Source organism: Jaculus jaculus, chromosome 5 (genome assembly GCF_020740685.1).
Source record: "Jaculus jaculus isolate mJacJac1 chromosome 5, mJacJac1.mat.Y.cur, whole genome shotgun sequence".
Classification (NCBI taxonomy): domain Eukaryota; kingdom Metazoa; phylum Chordata; class Mammalia; order Rodentia; family Dipodidae; genus Jaculus; species Jaculus jaculus.
Window position 1 is genome coordinate 174,730,863 of NC_059106.1, and position 23,392 is coordinate 174,754,254.

Sequence of the window (23,392 nt, forward strand, 5' to 3'; positions counted from 1 at the left end):
AGAGGAAGAAGTGCAAACACGCGGCGCTCTTAGCAAAAAGTAGACTTTATTACAGCAGCAACTGAGGCGAATGCAATGGCCCCCTCCGGGCCACCACTGCAGCACCTTGCTCTCCCGCCCGCCCGCCCCAGCGGGGTTGTAGAACTCGGCTCCCCGGGCCCACAGGCCTCCTGTCCACACAGGCTGGGCGGGAGCTGGCAGGGCAGCTACTACTCCCCCGGCTAGAAGGCGGCTGCTGAGAAGGCCCAGGCCCACGTCTGTGCAAAACAAGTAAACAAAGTGCAGAGGGGAGGAAGAGAGGGGCAGGGGCAGGATGATGCTCAACCAGGGAGCCCCAGCACCCTCCTGAATAGTAAGGGGGAAAGGGGCTTCACAGGGTAATACTGACTGGGGGAGGAGGGGTGCAAGAGGACTGCAGCACGTCCAGGGACAGCTACAGCTCAGATAGGGGCCTGGCCCAAGTGAGCTCTAGGAGGAGACGGTGACAGCAGCTGAGTTGAGGGTGCTGTTCCTGGCAAAGTTGAACTTGTTCAGCGTCTCCTCGAGCAGGGAAGTTAGCCGACTCTGGTCAGCCTGGGGAGAGGAGGTCAGTGAGACAGGGTCGGAGAGAAGAGAAGGCAGGGAGGGAGGCAGCCAGGACGAGAGGGCAGACAGCTCACCTCACTAATGAAGCCCAGCTGCACTAGCTCAGCAGCCAATTCGGGGATATTCTCATCTGACAGAGAAACAGGAGAGGTGAGTACAGTGGGAGAGGGACATCCAAATTATTCGACTACCCATTCCAGTAATTGGCATACTGTGTGAGTCTGTGTCACTGCCTGGTCACTTTCCCTACCCCAGCATGTCCCCTCTCAAAGGGAAAGACTCACTGGACCTCCACCCTCCAAGGGAAAGAAGACACTCACTTGGCATCAGGTCACAGCTCAGGTGCCGGTTCAGTTTGTCTTCCAGCTTCAGCAGAAGTGTCAGCTAGAAAAAAGGACAGTCAGAAAATGAAGATACTCTTCCCCACCCAGCCCTGGCCCTGAACCTTACATGGTGCTTGACTCCCTCCTCCACTGATTCGATGTTGCACTGCATCAGTACCACCTAGCACACAAGAGACCAGTCAGTAAAAATCACCAACATGTGGCCTTTTCAGATCATGGTGGCCAGGGGTTAACAATGCATTCTCTAAAAGGAGACTTAGTTGAGATGTCTCTGCCCCCCCATTACCATAGATACATTCACAACACACAGCCCCCACCTTGCGGGTCTCCACCTCAGCTGGCTCAGGTGTTGGAGTCTTGACAGAAGGGGGCACGACAGGAGATGTCACCTCTTCCTGTTGTGGCTGCTGAGGCCGAGGCAACCCAAAGGCTGTCAGAGGGTAGATCCCATTCCTGGAGAGATGACATAGGTTACATGGGCTCTGGAAATGCCTCAGGACACCTGGCCTGCTTCCTTGTGGAAGCCTGACTTCTTATTCTCTCACCTGACATCTTCAAGGAATTTGTCTAGCTCCAGAGCTGGTGACTGAGAGTACCTAGAGAAAAAACAAACAAGAAAATGTTAGTCTGGGGGTAGTGGTAGCCAATCTATTCCTTTTAGACCCTCTCAGGCAGTTACTCACAAAGTCTGAACTGGTTCTCTTCCTGGTCTTGCAGGGATTTCTGCCAGTACAGCACTGGTATCCATGTTTTTGGTGATCTCTTCCAGGGCATTCTCTGGGATCATGTCTGGAGGATATGATGAAGCGGGATGTTATGTAGAGCTAGAATAGTGTCACAGAAGGCATGGAGGCACAGGGTTAGGGGATATCTTTGGGAACAAAAGAGAAAGTTACAAGGCCCCACTGGAAGAAATTTTCTTAGTAATCCTCGCCTAGCATTGCAAGGGCCAGATTCAGTCCCCAGTACTTCAAGAAGATTCCTACAGCAGGGTCTGTCTCGGGGACTCACGTTGGTGTCCCACAATACAATGGGCAGCAAGAAGTTTAAGTGAGGGCACTTCAAACAGTGCTGGATGGAACAGAAGTTCTCGGGCTGTTGGTCTTCGAGCAGGTTCAGACTGCAGGCACTTCTGAATGAACTCCTAAAAGACAGCGAGAAGCTACAGCATGCATCTTGGAAACCCCCAAATATGTCCATACTTAAAGCTTTCACTGCACTTGGCAAAAAGTTTTGTATACACTAGAAACTCAGCACTTGTTGGGGAAAGAAAAACATTGATACATTTCCTGAAAGGGTTCAAAAATATAAGTATTGGGCTGGAGAGATGGCTTAGTGGTTAAGCGCTTGCCTGTGAAGCCTAAGGACCCCGGTTCGAGGCTTGGCTCCCCAGGACCCACATTAGCCAGATGCACAAGGGGGCGCACGCGTCTGGAGTTTGCAGTGGCTGGAGGCCCTGGCGCGCCCATTCTCTCTCTCTCTCACTCCCCCTCTTTCTCTCTCTGTCTGTCACTCTCAAATAAATAAATAAAGTAAAATATTTTTTAAAAATTTTAGGAAAAAAAAATGTAAGTATTGGGAACTGGGAGTGGTGGTGCAGGCCTTTAATCCCAGCACTTGGGAGGCAGAGTTCGAGGCCACTTTGAGACTACCAGGTCAGCCTGGCCTAAAGCGATAACCTACCTCGAAAAACAAAAAGTAGCGGGCTAGAGAGATGGCTCAGAGGTTAAGGCACTTGCCTGCAAACCCTAAAGACCATGCATTTTATTACCCAGTACCCATGTAAAGCCAGATGTACAAGGTGGCACATACATTTGAAGATTGTCTGTAGTGGCTGGAGGCCCTGGTGTGCCCATTTGTTCTCTCTCTCACTGCTTGCAAATAAATAAAATATTTAAAATGTATATGTAAGGGCTGGAGAGATGGCTTAGCGGTTAAGCGCTTGCTTGTGAAGCCTAAGGACCCTGGTTCGAGGCTCGGTTCCCCAGGTCCCACGTTAGCCAGATGCACAAGGGGGCGCACGCGTCTGGAGTTCGTTTGCAGAGGCTGGAAGCCCTGGCGTGCCCATTCTCTCTCTCTCCCTCTATCTGTCGTTCTCTCTGTGTCTGTTGCTCTCAAATAAATAAATAAAAATTTTTTTAAAAAATGTAATATAAGTATTGGGGCTGGAGAGATGGCTTAGTGGTTAAGGCAGTTGCCTGTGAAGCCTAAGGACCCAGGTTTAATTTCCCAGTACTCACATAAGACAGATGCACAAGGTGGCACATGAGTCTGGAGTTTATTTGCAGTGGCTGGAGTCGCTGACATGCCCATTCTTTCTCTGCCTCACTCTCTCAAGTAAATAAATATATATATCTCCATGGTCTTTCTCCTTCAGCCTCATGGGATTACAGGCATGAGCCATCATGCCTGGCTTTTGTGTGTTTCTTTTTGTTGTTGTTATTGTTTTTTTGTTTTTCTTGGTTTTTCTAAGTAGGGTCTCACTCTAGCCCAGGCCTCAAACTCACAGTGATCCTCCTTCCTCTGCCTCCCAGTGCTGGGATTAAAGGCATGCACCACCACGCCGGCTTTTTGGTTTTTTTTTCAAGGTAGGTTCACTCTAACCAAGGCTGACCTGAAACTCACTATGTTATCTCAGATTGACTTCAAACTCAGTGATCCTCCTACCTCTGCCTAAGTACTGGGATTAAAGGCATGTGCCACCATATGGGCATGACTTTGGTTTTGATTATTTTTCTACTCTCACACCACAACCTTTTATTGTTCAAGTTTGTATTTCCTCTCCTTTTTTATCCGTTTTGCTTTGTTTTTCTGAGGCAAAGTCTCACTCTAGCCCAGCATGACCTGGAACTCACTATGTAGTCTCACAGGGTGGCCTTGAACTCATGGCAATCCTCCTACCTCTGCCTCTGAGTGCTGGGATTAAAGGCATGTGCCACCATACCCGGCTTTTATCTGTTTTATTAGCCCATTCATTCAATCCTTCCTTGATCCTTGCCAAATTTACACTCTTCCCTTCTTGAGCTTAGTATTCATCACCATCTTTTTAATTTTCCAAGCCTATTATTACAATTCTTTTTTTACTTCAATCAGTGAATTCACTGAATTCCTCATGCTTCCTGTATGTAGTCTACCTCCTTGTTGACTTTTGCTAAGACCCATGATAATAACTAACATAAGTTACATACCCAATCTTTCACTTGAATATCCCACACTAATGTGAAAAAGAGATTTGTTGTTAAGTTTTGGTTGTTTTTGGTGTTTTTTTTTCTTGTTTTTTTTTTCTTTTTTTTTGAGGTAGGGTCTCTAGCCCAGGCTGGCCTTCAACTCATAGAGATCCTCCTACCTCTGCCTTCTGAGTGCTGGGATGAAGGCATGAGCCAATGAGCCATCACAACCAGCTAAGAGACTGTTTATGTTTTGTTTTCAGATGTAGGACATGAAATTCACTCTGTATTCTCAGGGTGGCCTGGAACTCATGGCAATCCTACCTCTGCCTCCCAAGTGCTAGGATTAAAGGTGTGCGCCATTAGCACCCAGCTTGAGACTTTTTTGGTCTTTTTTTTTTAATATTTTTTTAAAATTTTATTTATTTGAGAGCGACAGACACAGGGAGAAAGGCAGATAGAGGGAGAGAGAGAATGGGCGTGCCAGGGCTTCCAGCCTCTGCAAACGAACTCCAGACGCGTGCGCCCCCTTGTGCATCTGGCTAACGTGGGACCTGGGGAACCGAGCCTCGAACCGGGATCCTTAGGCTTCACAGGCAAGCACTTAATCACTACGCCATCTCTCCAGCCCTTTTTTTGTCTTTTAATATTTTTATTTATTTATTTGGAAGCAGAGAGAGAATGGGCAGTCACCAGGGCCTCTAGCTGCTGCAAACGAACTCCAAATACATGTGCATCCCTGCGCATCTGGCTTACGTGGGTACTGGGAAACTGAACCTGGGTCCTTAGGCTTCATAGGCAAGCACCTTAAGATAAGCCATCTCTCTAGTCCCAGACTTATTGAATGAGAATTTTTTTCCATCATTCTCAAGTCTTCCACTAGACCTCCTTCTCTCCTGTGTCCCATTATACTTCTCTAATGAGCTAATGTTCTTTATTTTCCTTTTGATATAAAGTCTCATGTAACTCAGGCTGGTTTTGAACTCTCTATGTAACTGAGAATGACATTTAACCCCTGCCCTCCTTCCTCTACCTCACAATAGCTAGGAATTTTGCAGCCACTGCAAAGCAACACCAGACGTGTGCATCTGGCTTACGTGGGTCCTGGAGAATTGAACCTGGGTCCTTTGGCTTTGCAGGCAAGCGTCTTAACCGCTAAGCCATCCCTCCAGCCCGTTCATTTGCTTTTTTAAAATATTTTACTAACCAGGCGTGGTGGCACACACCTTTAATCCCAGCACTTGGGAGGCAGAGCTAAATGGATTGCTGTGAGTTCAAGGCCACTCTGAGACTACATAGTGAGTTTCAGGTCAGCCTGGGCTAGAGTGAAACCCTACCTCAAAAAATCATATATATATATATATTTACATATAAAGAGAAAGAATGGAAGCTGGGACGTGGTGGCACACACCTTTAATACCAGCACTGTGGAGGCAGAGGTAGGAGGATTACTATGAGTTCGAGGCTACCCTGAGACTACAGAGTGAATTCCAGGTCAGCCTGAGCTAGAGAGTAAGACTCTACCTCAATCCCCCCCACTCCCAAAAAAAGAGAGAGAATGAGCACACCAGGGCCTCTAGCCACTGCAAACAAACTTCAAATGCACATACCACCTTGTGTATTTGCTTTATGTGGGTACTGGGGAAACAAACCTGGGTCCTTAGGCTTCACAAGGAAGTGCCTTAACAGCTGAGCCACCTCTCCAGTCCTGACTCATAATCCTTATATCCTTTAGATCTTACCTCATGTACTTCAAGAGAATAATGTTAATTCCAAATGTGGCCTGGGGACCTCTGTGCTTGCCCCATTAGCATAAGGACCTGCATTTAATCCCCAGTACCCTTGTAAATCTCAGCAATGGGGAGATGGAGACAGAAGGATCCTTGGGGTTTGCTGGCCAGTCAGACAGTACATCCTAATTGGTTAGCTCCAAGCCAATGAGAGACCTGGTTTCAAAGAAGACAGACAGCATTCCTGAGGACGATACCCAACGTTGTTTTCTGGCTTCCACATCCCCACACATGTGCACTTGCACACACATGCATACATACACACATAAAAAAACTGGGCATCAAAAAAAAATAAAATAAAAAGCTGGGCATTGTGGCACTTAATCCCAGCACTAGGGAGGCAGAGGTAGGAGGATCGCTGTAAGTTCAAGGCCACCCTAAGACTACAGAATGATTCCAGGTCAGCCTGAGCTAGAGTAAGACCCTACCTCAAAAAAAAAAAAAAGAAAAAGAAAAAAAAAGATTAAAAAGACGGAGTGGGGGGAAGGGGGGGAGAGAGAGAGAGAGAGAGGGCTCAGCAGTTCAATGCAGGCCTGATTTCAAATCTCTAGATACCATGTAAAACAGCTGGGTGTGGCCATGCATGCCTGTAGCCCCAGTCCTGGAGGACCCACAAACTCCATAAATAGTAAAAGAAAGCTCTGGCTCAAAATAAGACTAGGGAGCAGTTGGGCGGTGGTGGCACATACCTTTAATACCAGGATCATCAAGAGTTTGAGGCCACCCTGAAACTACATAGTGCATTCCAGGTCAGTCTGGGCTAGAGTGAAACCTTGCCTCAAAATAATCAAAAGACTAGACAGAAGAGCGGTTCACAAGACATTCCACACTGGCCTCTGCAGGCCAGCAACCCCCACCCCCACCCCCCCCACACACACACAGGTGAGCTTGTGGGTGCCGCAAGGGCACAGTGCATATACACATGTATACTACTCACACACATGCAAGCTTGTGGGGTGTCACAAGGGCACACACACTTGCAGACTATACACACATACATGCAGGCATGTGTGAAGAAAAAAGTTCCTCAATGCCTGGCTTGATTAATTCTGCTCTAAAATGTCAAAATGAGTTAACTCAAGAGTGTGCAGTAAATCAGGCGTCATGGCGCATGCCTTTAATCCTAGCACATGGGCAGCAGAGATAGGAGGATCGCCACCTTGCAACTACATAGTTAATTCCAGGTCAGCCTGAATGAGAGCGAGACCTTACCTCGAAAAAAAAAAAAATTGTAGCAAATAACTGTACTAACCATCAAATCAGCTTACCACCATATGGACATACTTCAACTAACACACTTTCATTTTATTTATTTTTTTGAAGCAAAGTCTTACTGTAGCCCAGGCTGACCTCAAACTCACAGCAATACTCTTACCTCTGCTTTCCAATTGCTGAGATTAAAGGCATGGGCCACTACACATATTTACATATGTGTATATCACATATGCCAGGGGCTTCTTGCTGCAAAGAAGTACAGGACACTTGTGCCACTTTTTTTTAAATTTTACGTGTGTGTGTGTGTGTGTGTGTGTTAAGAGAGTATGGGCATACCAGGGCCTTTGCTGCAGCAAATAAAGTCCAGATGCATGTGCTCACCACTTTGTGCATCTGGCTTTACATGGATACTAAGGAATCAAACCCTGGCCAGCAAGCTTTGTAAGCGCCTTTAACTGCTAAACCATCTCCCCAGTCCACTTAAGCCATTTTTTGCATCTGGCTTTATGTAGGTAGCTTGGGAATTGAACTTGGGCCAGTGGGCTATGCAAACAACTGCCTTTAACCACTAAGAGCCCCATAACAAACTTTTTAGAGAAAGAATGGTGTGCCAGAGCCTTAGGCCTGTGAAGGAACTCCAGACACATGTGCCCCCTTGTGCACACGTGCAACACTTTTGCTTGTGTCACTATGTGTCTGGCTACATGGGACCTGGAGATTTAAACATGAGCTCTTAAGGTTTTGCAGGCAAGCACCTTAACCACTAAGCCATCTCTCCAGCCCTATATTTTTTTAATTTATTTTAATTTATTTATTTGAGAGCGACAACGTGACAGATACAGAATGGGAGCACAAGGGCCTCTAGCCACTTCAAATGAACTCCACATGCATGTGCCCCCTTGAGCATCTGGATTACATGGGACCTGGAGAATTGAGCCTCAAACCAGGGTCCTTAGACTTCACAGGCAGGCATTTAACTGCTAAACCATTTCTCCAGCCCAACCCTGTAATTTTTATTTACTTATTTGTAAGCAGAGAGAGAGATTGAGAGGAGACAGAGAGAGAATGGGTGCTCCAGGGCCTCTAGCTACTGCAAACAAACTCCAGATGCATGTGCCCCTTATGCATCTGGCTTACATAGGTACTGGGGAATTGAACCTGGGTCCTTTGGCTTCACAGGCAAGCAGCTTGTAGTAGTTTGATTCAGGTGTCCCCTATAAACTTAGGTATTCTGAACGCTAGGTTCCCAGCTGATGGAGATTTGGGAACTAATGCCTCGTGGAGGCAGTGCATTGTTTGGGCGGGCTTATAGGTGTTATAGCCAGCTCCCTCTTGCCAGTGTTTGGCACACTCTCCTGTTCCTGTTGTCCACCTTATGTGGGCCAGGGGGTGATGTCTACTCTCTGTTCATGCCATCATTTCCCCCTACCATTGTGGAGCTTCCCCTCGAGCCTGTAAGCCAAAATAAACTTTTTTTCCCACAAGCTGTTCTTGATTGGGTGATTTCTGCCAGCAATACAAACCTGACTGCAACACACCTTAACCACTAAGCCATCTCTCCAGCCCCCTATATATATATTTTTTTTTCCCATAATACAACTTTTGTTTGTTTGTTTTTGTTTGTCAAGATAGGGTTTCACTGTAGCTCAGGCTGACCTGGAATTAACTATGTAGTCTCAGGGTGGTCTTGAACTCGGTGATCCGCCTACCACTGCCTCCAGAGTGCTGGGACTCAAGGCGTACACCACCATGCCCAGCTAGAACACAACTTTTAACGTCATTCTTACACAGCTTATCCCCCACCCTGTGTGCCTACATACAAAAACTTCCCCTAAGGAAATTTTACAGCTTATTTCCTCCTCTTTTGTTTTGCTCTTAAAAAGAGAACATTAAAAAACAGAGAGGGGCTGGAGAGATGGCTCAGCGGTTATGCGCTTGCCTGTGAAACCTAAGGACCCCAGTTCAAGGCTCGATTCCCCAGGACCATTCTCCCTTCTCTCTCTCTCTGTCACTCTCAAATAAATGAACAAAAAATTTTAAAAAAAGAGAAAGGGGGAGGGAGAGTAGTAACATGGGATATTTTTTATAATCATGGAAAATGTTAATAAAAATTGGAAAAAAAAAAGAGAAAGAAAGCATATTCCTAGTAGATAAAGGTAAACCTGAAGGGGCTGCAGAGATGACTTAGTTAAGGTGTTTGCCTGCAAAGCCTAACGACTCATGTTCACACATAAGCCAGATGCACAAGGTGATACAAATGTGCAAAGTTGCGCAAGCACACAAGGTGGCGAATGTGTCTGGAGTCTAGTACAGTGGCTGGAGGCCCTAGCATGACAATTTTCTCTTCTCTCTCTCTTTTTTTCCCCCCAAGGTAGGGTTTCACTCTAGCTCAGGCTGACCTGGAATTCACTATGTAGTCTCCGGATGGCCTCGAACTCGTGGTAATCCTCCTACCTCTGCCTCCGGAGTGCTGGGATTAAAGGCATGTGCCATCACACCTCCCCCCCTCCCATTCTCTCTCTTGCATTAAAAGAAAGAAAGAAGAAAAAAAAAGCCAGTCTGTTGGGCTTGCCTAAAGAAAAAAAAAAAAGATAAACCTGAAGTCATTTGAAAGTTAGTTAAGGAAGAAGAAATCCTGAAGACCCTTACCCTCTGTAATGAGTCTTCTAGTAGCTGGATGGCACTACTGATGGCTTCCTGTGGCACATATGAGGACTCTCCATTGCCCTGAATCTCCAGCACTGCCATCTGTAGTGAGGAGGAATCCAGTGGAAAAGACAAAACCTAAGAACCCCAACACTTCTAGTCACTCTCCCTGTTTCCTCCCCCTTGTTCTAATTTCATGCTTTCTCTTTTCCCCACCCTGGGGTCTCCTCACCTCTAGTGCACACATGCCGAAGGAGTAGATGTCCACTGCTGTTGTCACATTAGTGACTTCTACCAAAAAAAAAACAAAGAGAGAGAGAGAGAGAGAGAGAGATGGCTTAATAAAGAAGATTAGTTGGGAGCAAAGAGCTGCAGACATGCCTTAAAAAAAAAAAAACCTCCTCATATGTCAAGTACAGAAGGACTAGAAGTTTCTATTGTATTACCTCTGTACCTCAGGTTATAATAAAAGCAAGGTAGAGGGTGACTCTGGCAGGGATTGCTAAGTGGGGGATGATCACAGAAGATCTGCCAGGGAGGGGGCAAACAGAAGGATACAATTTCTCGGGGGGTGGGGGACGGTCTATAAAAATGTATTCTTTAAAAAGAAGGGCATGGGGATGGAGAGCTGGCTTCAGTGGTTGAAGATACATGCATATAAAACCTGACATCCTGGGTTCAATTCCCAATACCCATATAAAGACAGACACACAAAGTGGCACAGGTGTCTGGAGTCTGTGTACAGTGGCCCAAGGCCCTGGCACACCCATTCTTATTCATATTCTCTCTCTCTCATGAAAATATTACCCAAAAAAATACAGGGCCTGAAGATGGGGCAGAGAAGCCAGGGTTCCTCACCTCCATACTCCGGTGCAAAGAAGTGTAGATTCTTTTGCTCTTCTCGACAAGTCTTCACGTGATTGTTGATAGTATCAGGAGCCACTGGGAGTAGGGAGATACCCACAATCTGACTACCACCATTCAAGCATTGTCTTACTCTACAGAGAGGCTCCAAATTTCTCCTGAAGTTTCCTTTCTAATCCTCAACAGGCACAAACCTATCCTGTCCCCATCTTGAACTGCAGATGACACAGGATTATCAGCTACCTCCCCTTTTCTCATCCTGCTTCTCATCTAAGGTCCCTAATTCAGAAGTAACAAGGCTATATTTTGCACTATATAAAACAGACACACTGGGAGCTTCAGGCTGGTCAAGAACCAACACAAAGGAAAAACTTTCACTTGTGACCTTCCACTTTCCTCAGGTACATCTAATCCCTGATCCCATGAAAATGTAGGTTTTATTTCATTCATCCACATTGCAGTTAACATAAAAACACAGGTAGCCCTTCCTAATCTGGGACAACTAGAGACCTCTGGAAATGGGAGAAGACAGGCAAAGCAGCACTAATATATAACCAAGGAGCTCTCCTCCTTTCCTATCCTTGCTGACTGGAATTCAGAAAATAGCTCAGAATTAAAACCAATGCCCTGCAATCAGTTCCACTTTTAATCCACTAAAACTTTTTAGACCCTTGTCTAAACTCTTATTCCTCAACACTGCCTGATACAGGGCTGAAGGAGGCCAGGTCCGAGGTAGACTAACTCTGATAATGAACAACACAAGTCACAGAGAATCTAGGAGCACAGTGTGATTTGGGGAACCAACCTCATGATGAGGGGAAATGAATAGGAGGTAAATGGCCAGCCAGGCAAACTCCACAAGAAACAAGCAAGTTATGGAGGGACAAGCAGGTGGAGGGCTGGCAGGGCAAAAGCTAAGCAAGCATAATTAGGCACAGGAGGTAGGGGAACCAGTCTTGCTCCCACGACTGCATGCACTGGGCAGCCGCAGAGGGAGCAATGGGAGCACAAACAGAGCCCCAGATGGGGCAGAGGGAGCTCTCACCATTAGCAAAAATCCTATGAAAGACTGTAGGGAACAGAGCAGCCCGTAAGCGGGAGGGAGGAAAACAGAGAAAAGTTGTGAGCAATGGAGCAGCCAAGCCCCAGACAAATGGTAACACACAGACACAGCACACAGAAATGTCACTGCACACAGATACACAGCAAATGAAAACATTCACAGCAGGCAAAGCCTGGAACCTCTCAGGTAGGGTTTGGCCCCAAAGGCTCTAATCAGGCTATATATCCATCTCTTGCCCTTTCCCAACCTCCTATTTCTTTGTATTAATCCATTTCCTTCCAAAAAAGTTATATATCCTACCCCTCTCCACTAATTGGCCTTTCCCTAAGAATTACCTCTAGCAATGTCCTGTGTCTTATCACCAGCCCACATCTCACAATTTCTTTTGTGCTGTCCCATACGATTTATGGTTCCCAGAATCCCGAGGCTCCCCTGCCCAGAATCTCTCCCTCCCCTCACCAGAGCCAATCTTGATGAGTCCGTTGTGCTGGATGAAGATGGTGTCACAGGTCAGGTTCCCATGGATGATGGGGGGGTCACAGGAGTGCAGGTAGCTGTGGGGGCACTGGGCTGTTAGAGGGGCCACTGGGAAATTAAGGGCAGGGGGAACCCAAGGGTTAAGAGAAACAAGGGCCAGATCTCCTGCTGGTCATCATCATAATAATCCCCATACCCTGAATTTCCATTATGCCTGATGGTTTAAATAGCTGGATAAGCACTAGGAAAAGGAGGCAAAAGATAGTGTCATGGTTGGGTTATTACAAGGAACCCTTCACAAGACTCATAAGGGGCCTATTCTTATTGACATGACTCAAAGAAAGTGGGGAAGGCAGAACAGAAAAGCAAAGCAGTACCCTGCATCTGTTTGAGGAACTAAATCAGGAAATACATAGGAAATAAACTAACCAGGTACTACTTACCTTAGGGCAGAGAGTATCTGTGTGCACCAGCGTTTCCAAGCCTAGAACAATTTGGTCCAATGGTCAGCAGTTATCCCCTTTTAACCTGCCCACTAGTCCCTGCCATCTCTCCTTAAATAGCTTCATAATTAACATAATCTTTTTATGCACCTTAATCAGCCTAAAACTTTTAATTACCTTCCCTTCCTTAATATCTTTACGTTCATAGTCTTTTGATTACCTTCCCTTCATACCTTTTCATTCATAGTCTTATGGTTCTTTTTAGTCTTCTTGAGAAATTGCTTAAGACTCCCAGATGACATGTATTCTGTGATAAAAATTACCTGGGGAAACAAATTAAGGCTTTATAGTAGAAATTCTCTCTTACATGGTGACATAACAAATCTGCATATTTTCCCAACTTTCCTCTTCTTTAAATTATCTTTTTAAATATATTTTATTTATTTACTTGAGAGAAAGGGGCAGAGAATGAGAGAGACAGAGAGAATGGACACATCAGGGTCTCCAGCCACTGTAAACAAACTCCAGATGTATGTGCCCCCTTGTGCATCTGGCTTACATGGGTCCTGGAAAATCGAACTGGGATCCTTTGGCTTTGCAGGCAAAGATCTTAACCACTAAACCATCCCTCCAGCCTCCTTTTCTTATTTTATTTATTTCTTATTTTATTTATTTAATTTTTTTTTTGAGCCCAGGCTAATTTGGAAATCAGACTGGCCTTAAACTCATGATGATCGTCGTACCTCAGCCTCACAAGAGCCATGACTAAAGGCATAGCACTTTAATGGCTCCATCACACTCAGCTCAACTTTATTTTTCTTAACATCTTTTTTTTAGACTTAATGAGTTAGAGGCCAGCCTGAGACTACATAATGAATTCCAGGTCAGCCTGGGCTAGAGCAAGACCCTATCTCAATTCCTTCCCCCCCAACACCAGCAAAAAAAAAAAAAAAGAGAAAGAAAAAAAAAAAGAAAAAAGTACCAGTGGCAGCTGAAGCTACTCTCAATGCCACAGCAGATGACCCAGGTTCAGTCTCTTGAATATAAAATGAATAATCATGGGGCTAGAAAGATGGTTTAGTGGTTAAGGCATTTATCTACAAAGCCAAAGGATCCGGTTCGACTCTCCAGGACCACGTAAGCCAGATGCACAAGGGGGTGCATGTGTCTGGAGTTCGTTTCAGTGGCTGGAGGCCCTGGGGCGCCCACTGGCAGAGAGAGAGTTTGAAGCCAGCTTGAGACTATAGAGTTAATTCCAGGTCAGCCTGGACCACAGTGAGACCCTACCTCGAAAAACCAAAAAATAAAAAAATAAATAAGAGCCGGGCGTGGTGGCGCATGCCTTTAATCACAGCCCTCAGGAGGCAGAGGTCGGAGGATTGCCATGAGGTCAAGGCCACCCTAAGACTACATAGTGAATTCCAGGTCAGCCTGAGCTACAGTGAGACTCTACCTCAAAAAACCAAAAAATAAAACAAACAAACAAAAAAATCTTACCCTGGCCTTGTTCTCCTTAACATCAGCCCAATACTTGTGAAACTTAACAATGTTGAGATGTTCCAACTGAATCAGATTATCAAATACTGCACGGACCTTTTCCTAGAGCAAAGGAGACAGTGGGATAGTAAGTTCATAAATCATTATAATAATCCTCAAAAGTCATTCCCTATCCCTCCCCAGAAATAATCCAACTCCAATAAATTCTATTAGTTTTACTTTCTCAACACCAATTCTTCTTTAAACAGTGATGCTCTAATGCCCCCAGGTATCCTTTCACCATGACCTACCTCTTGCAGCTTATAGTTCTTGCGTTCAGAGAACTGCACCTCATTCCACACAACCTCCACACCCTCCTCTGTATCCATGGCCAGGTATGCACTGTCAATACCTGGTACATTCCGCTGATTCACCTGAAAGGCAATTCATTTGGAATTAAGGTTATTTCACAAGCCCTCCACTTTAATATTCCCTATGATCATTTTCTTTCAGTCTCCAACCTATTGAAGTCTTGTATGTTCCTCCAGTTCTCACATGTTGCAATTTACTCTTCCAAAAACAACACAACCATTACCTTACCTCTTCTCTCCTCTTCTGCCAGCGCCCACAGGGTGACTCTTCCAAGATCTCTGACTCATCTTCACTTTCTTCTTCTTCCTCTGGGGCAGCAGCTGAGGTTGTAGAGGTCACAGGAGGTGACACTGAAGTCAGGCCAGGAGCAGAAGATGAGGATTCTACCTTTGGGTCTGAGCCACTGCTGAGTACTGTCTGGGACTCCCCTTCCGACATGCTGGAATGACCACTCAGGCCTTCATTAGTTGGGCAAAAACAGAAGGAGAAGGTCAAAATAAATCTATATATATTTAATAATCTTAACTTCATCTACAGACTCAAAGGAAATAACACAATGGAAGTATGCTCCCTTTAAATCCAAAATCAGAATTACTCCTAAATACTGAAACATTGAATTACTCTCCTAATTCTGGAGAAAGGTATTTTAGCTAAAGCACACCCGGAAGTACAGAACACAAGGTTCAATCCCCATTCCTTCTCAGAAAAAACTCATGCAACAGACTTCCCTTCCCTTTGAATCTCCATGTGTCCATTTATTTTCTTTTTCTTTTTTTTTTCCGAGGTAGCATCTCACTCTGGTCCAGGCTGATCTGGAATTAACTCTGTAGTCTCAGGGTGGCCTTGAACTCATGGCGATCCTACTACCTCTGCCTCCCGAGTGCTGGGATTAAAGGCGTGCACCACCACGCCCAGCAATGTGTCCCTATTTTCAATGTAATCAACAACTAGGCTATAAGCCAGGCATGGTAGCCCATACCTTCAATCCTACCACTCGGGAGGCAGAAGTAGGAGGATTGCCGTGAGGTTGAGGCCATCCTAAAACTACAGAGTGAATTCCAGGTCAGCCTGAGCTATAGTGAGATCCTACCTCGAAAAACCAAAATAAAGAACTAGGCTACATAGGTACTATTCAGAACAGATGACTCTAGATTCCAAAATGTTCCACTGAGCCAGCCCTGTGAACCAGACCATTCTCAGCCAACTTACCTAGCTGAAATGTTCAAGTAATTTATACCACTAGAACCAACCATGGCTCTCATATCCATCCCCCTACTCATAGAATGAGCCTAAACTAGCCATGATGAGGCATACCTTTGGGCCAGATGACTGACAGAGATGACTTCATCACCTTCCTTGGGATGTGAGTGTAGCAAGGGCATTTTTTTTTTTAAGTATTTGTATTTATTTGCAAACAGAGAGAGAGAGACAGACAGAGATGAGGAATGAATAAGAGAATGAGAATGGGTGTGCCAGGGCCTCTTGCCACTGCAAATGAACTCCAGATGCATACACTACTTTGTACATCTGGCTCTATAAAGATACTGGGCAATCGACCCTGGGTCCTTTGGCTTTACTGGCAAACGCCTTAACTGCTAAGCAATCTCTCCAGTCCCTGATATAGGTATTTCTTTCAGGCACATATAACTCAAGTTATAGCTTTTTTAGGAGAAAGAGAATTATGCAATATAACATTTCTACAGGGGCATGATTACCTGAAGACAAAGATAAATGAGAGCCAGGCATGGTGGTGCACGCCTTTAATCCCAGCACTCAAGAGGCTGAGGTAGGAGAATCACAATGAGTTTGAAGCCAACCTAAGACTACATAGTAAATTCTAGGTCAGTCTGGACTAGAGTGAAACCCTACCTGGAAAAAAAAGGAAATAAAAGAAAAAGATAAATGAAGGGCTGGGGATATGGCTCAGTGGTTAAAGGCACTTGCTTGCAAAGCCTATTGGCCTGTCAGCCTAGGTTCAATTCCCCAATACCCACATGAGACCAGACACAAAAAGTGGTGCATGTATTTGGCATTCAGTTGCAATGACAAGAGGCTCTGGCATGCCATACATACACACACATACATGTGTGCAAGTAAATAAAAATAAAGAAAAAAGGGCTAAAGAGATGGCTTAGCAGTTAAAGCACTTGCATATGAAGCCTAAGGACTGAGGTTCAATTCCCAAGTACTCATGTAAGCCAGATGCAAGAGGTGGCGCATGCTTCCAGAATTTGTTTGCAATGGCTAGAGACCCTGGTGTGCTTATTCTCTCTTCTATTGGCTTCTCTCTCACACAAAATAAGTAAATAACAATAAAGAGATAGGAGATAAACCGGGCGTGGTGGCGCATGCCTTTAATCCCAGCACTCGGGAGGCAGAGGTAGGAGGATTGCCATGAGTTCTAGGCCACCCTGAGACTCCATAGTGAATTCCAGGTCAGCCTGGGCTAGAGTGAAACCTTACCTTGAAAAAAAAAAAAAAAGGAGAGAGATAAGAGGTATCTTGGCTGTAAAGTGCTTGCCTGTGAAGCCTAAGGACCCAGGTTTAATTCTCCAGGTCCCACATAAGCCAGCTGCACAAAATGGCACATGCATCTGGAGTTTGTTTGCAGTGGCTAGAATCCCTGGTGTGCCCATTCTCCCCGCCCCACCCCCTCTTTCTCAAATAAAAATTAAAAAAAAACCTAGCGGAGCATGGTGGCACACACCTTATAAATAAGGGCCTGAAGAAATGGCTTAGTGGTTAAGAAACTTGCCTGGGAAGCCTAAGGACCAACCCATAACCCAGGCACACAACACACATGTGTAAGGTTGGGGCATGGACACAAGTTGGCGCACACATCTGGAGTTTGATTGCAGTGGATGGAGGCCTTGGGGCGCCAATTCTCATTCTCTCTCTCTCAAAAAAAAAAAAAAAGGTAGAAAAAGGTAGGGCTGGAGAGATAGCTTAGTAGTTATTAAGGTGCTTGCCTGTGAAGCCTAAGAACTCATGTTTGAATCTCTAGGTCCCATTAGCCAGACGCATAGTGATACAAGCACACTATGTCACACATATGTACAAAGGGGTGCATGCGTCTGGAGTTTGTGTACAGTGGCTAAAGGCCCTGTGCACCCATTTTCTCTCTCTCTCTCAATATAAATAATGAAAATTTCTCAAAAAATAAGTAAATAAATACTTTTCTGTTTTGCTTTGTGAGGTATGGTCTCACTCTGGCTCAGAATGACCTGGAATTAACTATGTAGTCTCAGGGTGGCCTCAAACTCATAGCTATCCTCCTACCTCTGCCTCCCAAGTGCTGGGATTAAAGGGATGCACCACCATGCCTGGCAATAAATACTTCTTAAAAAGAGAAAAACAGGGCTGGAGGGATGGCTTAGCAGTTAAGGTGTTTGCCTAAAAAGCCAAAAGACCCAGGTTTGATTCTCCAGGACCCACGTTAGCCAGATGCCCAAGGGGGCGTATGCATCCGGAGTTCATTTGCAATGGCTGGAGACCCTGACCCACCCATTCTCTCTTTCTCTCTCTCCCTCTGTCAAATAAATAAAGAAAAATAAAATATTCTTTAAAAAAAAAAGAGAGAGAGAAAGAAAGAAAAGTTAACTGGTAGGGCAATTAACTGAATGTTGACTGTGAAGGAATTACAACCTGTACATGCTTCGGCTCAAAAGATTACTGTCTAGTATGAAAGTGGTATCCTGGACATTAAGTCAGTTCAGCATGCTAGAAGCCTGTAACCAAAACCAGTGTGACCTTACAACTCCTGGATGCCACCTTCTACCTATCTCTCTCCCAACCTACATTGCTCTAACAGAATCAGGAGACTTTTTATTAGACAACATTCTAGTAAATTGAGCAAAAAAAACTTATAGAAAAACAGTTTTGGTAAGTTTTTCCTCATATTAATTTCCAAGTCCTTATTTTTCCTAGAAACTCAACTCAGCCAGTCAAGAAAGCTATTACAGTATCTGCATGTTTTACCAGCAAAGTTGGTATCATTACTCTTCCTCTTCATCTGAAAAATAACTAAGAAAAAAAAATAACAAAATCTGTATCATCGATTTTCTGGAACAGCTATATTCACTGAACGCGTCTCAAATGTTAACCACTGCGTGAAATTTCCCGCTAGATGACAAAAGATGTCAGTGGAATTTCAAAATAGGAAGCTGTAGCCTATGGGATCTATAACTTCCTCACCAAGGGCACAGACAGTAACTTCACAGAGCACAAGAGAAGCCAAACCATGAGTCGGAGAGAGCTGCCCAGGAACCTGTCCTTCCGCTGGCTCTCCAGAGGGCAAGGAGAGTGCAGGCAATTCCCTCCAGCCTCTGGCAACTGCTGAACCAGCGACTCCGAGGTGCGGCCTCCGGGCTGGGAGGCCGGGCCCTCACTAGGGGTCACAGTTACAAAGGCTCATTCACATCCACAGGGCGTCCTCCTCGCCGCCTCCAGCGACCCTGAGGGGCACAGTACGTCCACTTCGTGCAGAGCTCCTCTCCCAGCTTTCGTTATTAGTGGGTGACAAGCCCCGGCGTGTCACCTCCGCCACAGCTCCCGGCCGCCGGCCGCCGGCCGCTCGGCTGGCCTGACCCCCACCGCCCCCAGCAAACCCCAGGTGGCCTCCGAGGTGCGCGGAATCTTCCGGGAAGAACAAAGCGAGCTCCGTCTCTCACTCCCACAGGTCGCGATGTGCAAGCCTGCGGCTGCTGACGCGCACCGCGGGCGGGCGGCCACCTCAGCAGAGGCCGCCCTCGGCTCCCGCAGGCCGCCCGGCAGGCCACGCCCCGCGCCCCCGCCGCGCCGCCAGCCCCGCCTGCAGGCCCGGCCCGGACGCGGCGCTTCCTTCCGCGGGCCAAGGGCCGCCGCCGCCGCCCCGCCCCCGCCCGCCCCGCCTCTCGCGGCCGGAGTTCCGAGAGAACGCCCGGGCCTCCCAACGCGCGCGAGGTCCCGGGCCGCCGCCGGCACGCCGGGGAGGGAGGGAGAGCAGGCGGCGCTCCGGGGCCGGGGCGGCCCCTCCCTCAGTGGCCACGGGCCCGGCCGGGCCTGACGGCCGAGGTAGCCGGGCCGCCCGCAGCACCCGCCGGCCGCTCCCGCCGTCCCAAGGCTCTGCGTGGATCTTCCGTGTCCTCCCACCCTCTCAGGCCTCACTCCCCCGACGCTCACCTGCCGACTTGGCGCCCGTAGCCTGTGCTCCGGCTCCGGCTCGGGCTCCGGGCCTCGGATCGCCGCGACTCCTCACAGCTGCGCTCCGCAGCGCAACCGAACTGCTGGCCCCGCCCTCGCGGCGCTCGGCCGGGCCAACGAGGGGCGGTGCCGCACAGCCGCCACGTTTCCATTGGCCGCGGCCGCGGGGGGCGGTGCCCGCGGGCGGCTCTCGGCTCCTCTCCTGGTGAGGCCCGGCCCACACCTAGCGCCGCGGTCCGTCGGCGGGGTCCCTCTGTCCACCCCTTCGCTCAGGCCAGATGCCCCGAGGGATTCTCCTGGACGCAGGCGAGGCCTTCTCCCTCTTTCTGACAGCGCCATGTCAGACCTAATCCCCCCGAAAAAACAAAAGGAGCGAAAGACGAGCCTCTGCCCAAGCAGGAACCCACCCACCCTGACTGGAATGGACGGTGCGTAAGGCAGGGATTCTTCAGGAAGCTTTGTCACATGAAAATTAATAACCGCTTTGCCGAGCACTATTTACGAGAACTCACCGAAATTAGTCAATGATAGTGGACAAATGCAAAAAAAAAAAAAAAAGGATTCCAGGCTAGCCTGAGCGAGAGTGAGACCCTACCTTGTAAAACAAAAACAAATAATATAATAAATAAATAAAGGAACCAGTAGCATTAATTACAATGCTGAAATTTGGCATAAGTTTCTTCTTTAAAAAGATATTTGGGGGCTGGAGAGATGGCTCAGCGGTTAAGCGCTTGCCTGTGAAGCCTAAGGACCCCGGTTCAAGGCTCGGTTCCCCAGGTCCCACGTTAGCCAGATGCACAAGGGGGTGCACGCATCTGGAGTTCGTTTGCAGAGGCTGGAAGCCCTGGCGCGCCCATTCTCTCTCTCTCCCTCTATCTGTCTTTCTCTCTGTGTCTGTCGCTCTCAAATAAATAAATTTTAAAAAAATTAAAAAAAAAAAAAAGATATTTGGGCTGTGTGTGGTGGTGCACGCCTTTAATCCCAGCACTCAGGAGGCAGAGGTAGGAGCATTGCCAGGAGATCGAGGCCACCCTGAGACTACATAGTGAATTCCAGGTCAGCCTGAGCTAGACTGAGACCCTACCTCGAAAAACCAAAAATAGATAGATAGATTGCTGGAGAGAAGGCTTAGCAGTTAAAGTGTTTTCCTGCAAAGTCAAAGGACCCATGTAAGCCAAATGTACAAGGTGGCACATGCATCTGTAGTTTGTTTGCAGTGGTTGGATGCCCTGGTGGACCCATTCTCTCTCTCTCTCCATTTTTCTGTCAAATAAAAATAAAATATTTTAAATATGTACATATATATACACATTAATGGGTTTCTAATCACCATCTATGAATGCACACATACACACTACAAACTTCAAGATAACATTGACTATCACCGCAAACAAATTTTTTATTGTTGTTGAGGCAGGATCCCATTCTAGCTCAGGCTGACCAAGAACATACTCCATAGCCCCATGCTAGTATGCAACTTAGGTGATCCTCCTACCTGAGCCTCCCAAGTGCCGGAACTAAAGGTATACACCATCATACCTGGCTCGTTTTTTATTTATTTTTGGGTTTTGTTCAAGGTAGGTCTCACTCTACCCCAGGATGACCTGGAATTCATTTGGTAGTCCCAGGCTGGCCTCAAACTCACTATGATCCTCCTACCTCTGCCTACCGAGTGCTGGAATTACAGGGGTGAACCATCATGCCCTGCTAATTTTTTTATTTTAATTAATGTTAATTGTATTATACATACATTTCCACACATGTGTACAGCATACAATGGTTAAAACTAACACAGTCTTTTTTGGGGGGGGGTTGTTTTTTCCCCAACGTAGGGTCTCCTCACTCTAGCTCAGGCTGAACTGGAATTCATTATGTAGTCTGAGGGTGGCCTTGAACTCACATCGATCCTTCTACCTCTGCCTCCCAAGTGCTGGGATTAAAGGTGTGTGCCACCATGCCCAGTCCAGCTTTGTTTTTTCCACATACATGTCTTCACCAACTTTTTTTGTTTTAATAGGTTCTCACTCTTGCTCAGGCTGACCTAGAACTCACTCTGTGGTCCCAGGCTGACCTGAAACTCTGTGTAGCTGAGGAGGACCTTGAACTCCTGATCATCTTACCTCTGCCTCCCAAGTACTACAAGTACAGGTGTGTGCTTCCATGCCTTCCCAAGATCCTATTCTATTGTGTATATATAGCATATCTTATTTATCCATTCATTTGTTCATGGCACTACCAACAAGCTGATTCCACATCTTAGCTATTGTGAATAGTGCAGTACTAAATATGGGCAGCAGGCATCTGTTTGGTATGATGAATTCATCTCCCCTGATATATATCCTGAAGTGGGACAGCTAGATCACATGGTAGATCTTTTTTTTTTTTTTTTTTTTCAAGGTAGGGTCTCACTCTAGCTAAGACTGACTTGGAATTCACCATGTAGTCTCAAGCTAGCCTTGAATTTATGACGATCCTCCTACCTCTGCTTTGACTGCTGGGATTAAAGGTGTGTGCCACCATGCCTAGCTTCTTTTTAAAAAATATTTTTTATTAGGCTGGAGAGATGGCTTACCGGTTAAGGCATTTGTCTGCAAAGCCAAAGGACTGAGGTTCGATTCCCCAGGACCCATGTTAGCCAGATGCACAAGGGAGCGCACAGCTCTGGAGTTCATTTGCAGTGGCTGGAGGCCCTGGCACGCCCTTTCTCTCCATCTGCCTCTTCCTCTATCTGTCTCTCTCAAATAAAGAAATAAATAAAAAATAAACAAAAATTTAAAAAATAAACAAAATATTTAAAAATTGTTTTATTTAGTTGAGAAAGACAAAGAGAAAAAGTTAGAGAGAGTAACTATGGGCAAGACAATGCCTTCCCCCCACTGCAAACTCTAGATGGATGCACCATGCTGCATCTGGCTTTATGTGGGTAGTGGGAAATTAAATTCAAGCTGTCAGGCTTTGCAAACAAGTGCCTTTAGCCACTGAACCATCTCTCCAGGCCCTAGCTGTATTTCAATAAGGTCTGTCAGAAGGAATTGAGTTAATTTCTAAGAAACACCCAAAGGAAGATAGCTTTTTAACAGTTAAGGCATTTGCCTGCAAAGCCAAAGGACCCAGGTTTGATTCCCTAGGACCCACATAAGCCAGATGCAAAAGGCAGCTCATGCATCTGGAGTTCATTTGCAGCAGCTGAAAGCCCTGGCATGACCATATTCATTCTTTCTCACTTTCTCATAAATAAAATAAATTGAAGGCTGGAGAGATGGCTTAACAGTTAAGGCATTTGCCTACAAAGCCAAAGGACCCAGGTTCGATTCCCCAGGACCCGTGTAAGCCAGATGCACAAGGGGTAGTTCGTTTGCAGTGGTGTGTCCATTCTCTCTCTGTCTCTCTTCACTCTATCTCACTCTCTCTGCTTGCAAATAAATAAGTAAAAATTTTAAAAAGAACTGGGCATGGTGGCATACACCTTTAATCCCAGCACTCAGGAGACAGAGGTAGGAGGATTGCCATGAGTTGGAGGCCACCCTGAGACTCTGTAGTGAATTTCAGGTCAGGCTGGGCTAGAGTGAAACCCTACCTCAAAAAAAAAAAAAAATACATAAAATAAAATAAAATTTAATAATATTAAAAAAAAAAACAGGGCTGGAGAGATGGCCCAGTGTTTAAGGAGTTTGTCTATATAGCATAATGACCTGAGTTTGATTTCCCAATACCCACATAAAGCCAGATTCACAAAGTGGCACATGTATCTGGAGTTTGTTTGCAGCGG

The 23,392-nt window shown here is 46.3% G+C and overlaps 1 protein-coding gene across 4 annotated transcripts; it reads right to left on the bottom strand.

The window, feature by feature from the left end:
- Nucleotides 1–27: 27 nt before the first annotated feature.
- On the bottom strand, nt 28–19,711 carry Nrbp1 (nuclear receptor binding protein 1). Of its 4 annotated transcripts, none has more exons than XM_045149884.1 (19): nt 19,603–19,711; nt 14,671–14,900; nt 14,382–14,504; nt 14,092–14,193; nt 12,828–12,917; nt 12,595–12,635; nt 12,134–12,228; nt 11,657–11,680; nt 10,606–10,689; nt 9,980–10,038; nt 9,751–9,849; nt 1,941–2,073; nt 1,613–1,718; nt 1,475–1,525; nt 1,247–1,382; nt 1,036–1,089; nt 906–969; nt 660–715; nt 28–573 (listed from the first exon to the last, which is right to left on the bottom strand). In XM_045149884.1, the coding sequence occupies exons 2-19, from the start codon at nt 14,878–14,880 to the stop codon at nt 469–471; spliced, it is 1,632 nt and encodes a 543-aa protein (XP_045005819.1). In that variant the 5' UTR covers nt 14,881–14,900; nt 19,603–19,711; the 3' UTR covers nt 28–468. The 4 variants fall into 4 exon arrangements, with proteins under 4 accessions (XP_045005819.1, XP_045005820.1, XP_045005818.1 ...); XM_045149885.1 differs by lacking the exon at nt 19,603–19,711 and adding an exon at nt 18,682–18,967; XM_045149883.1 differs by lacking the exon at nt 19,603–19,711 and adding an exon at nt 18,637–18,655.
- Nucleotides 19,712–23,392: the final 3,681 nt, after the last annotated feature.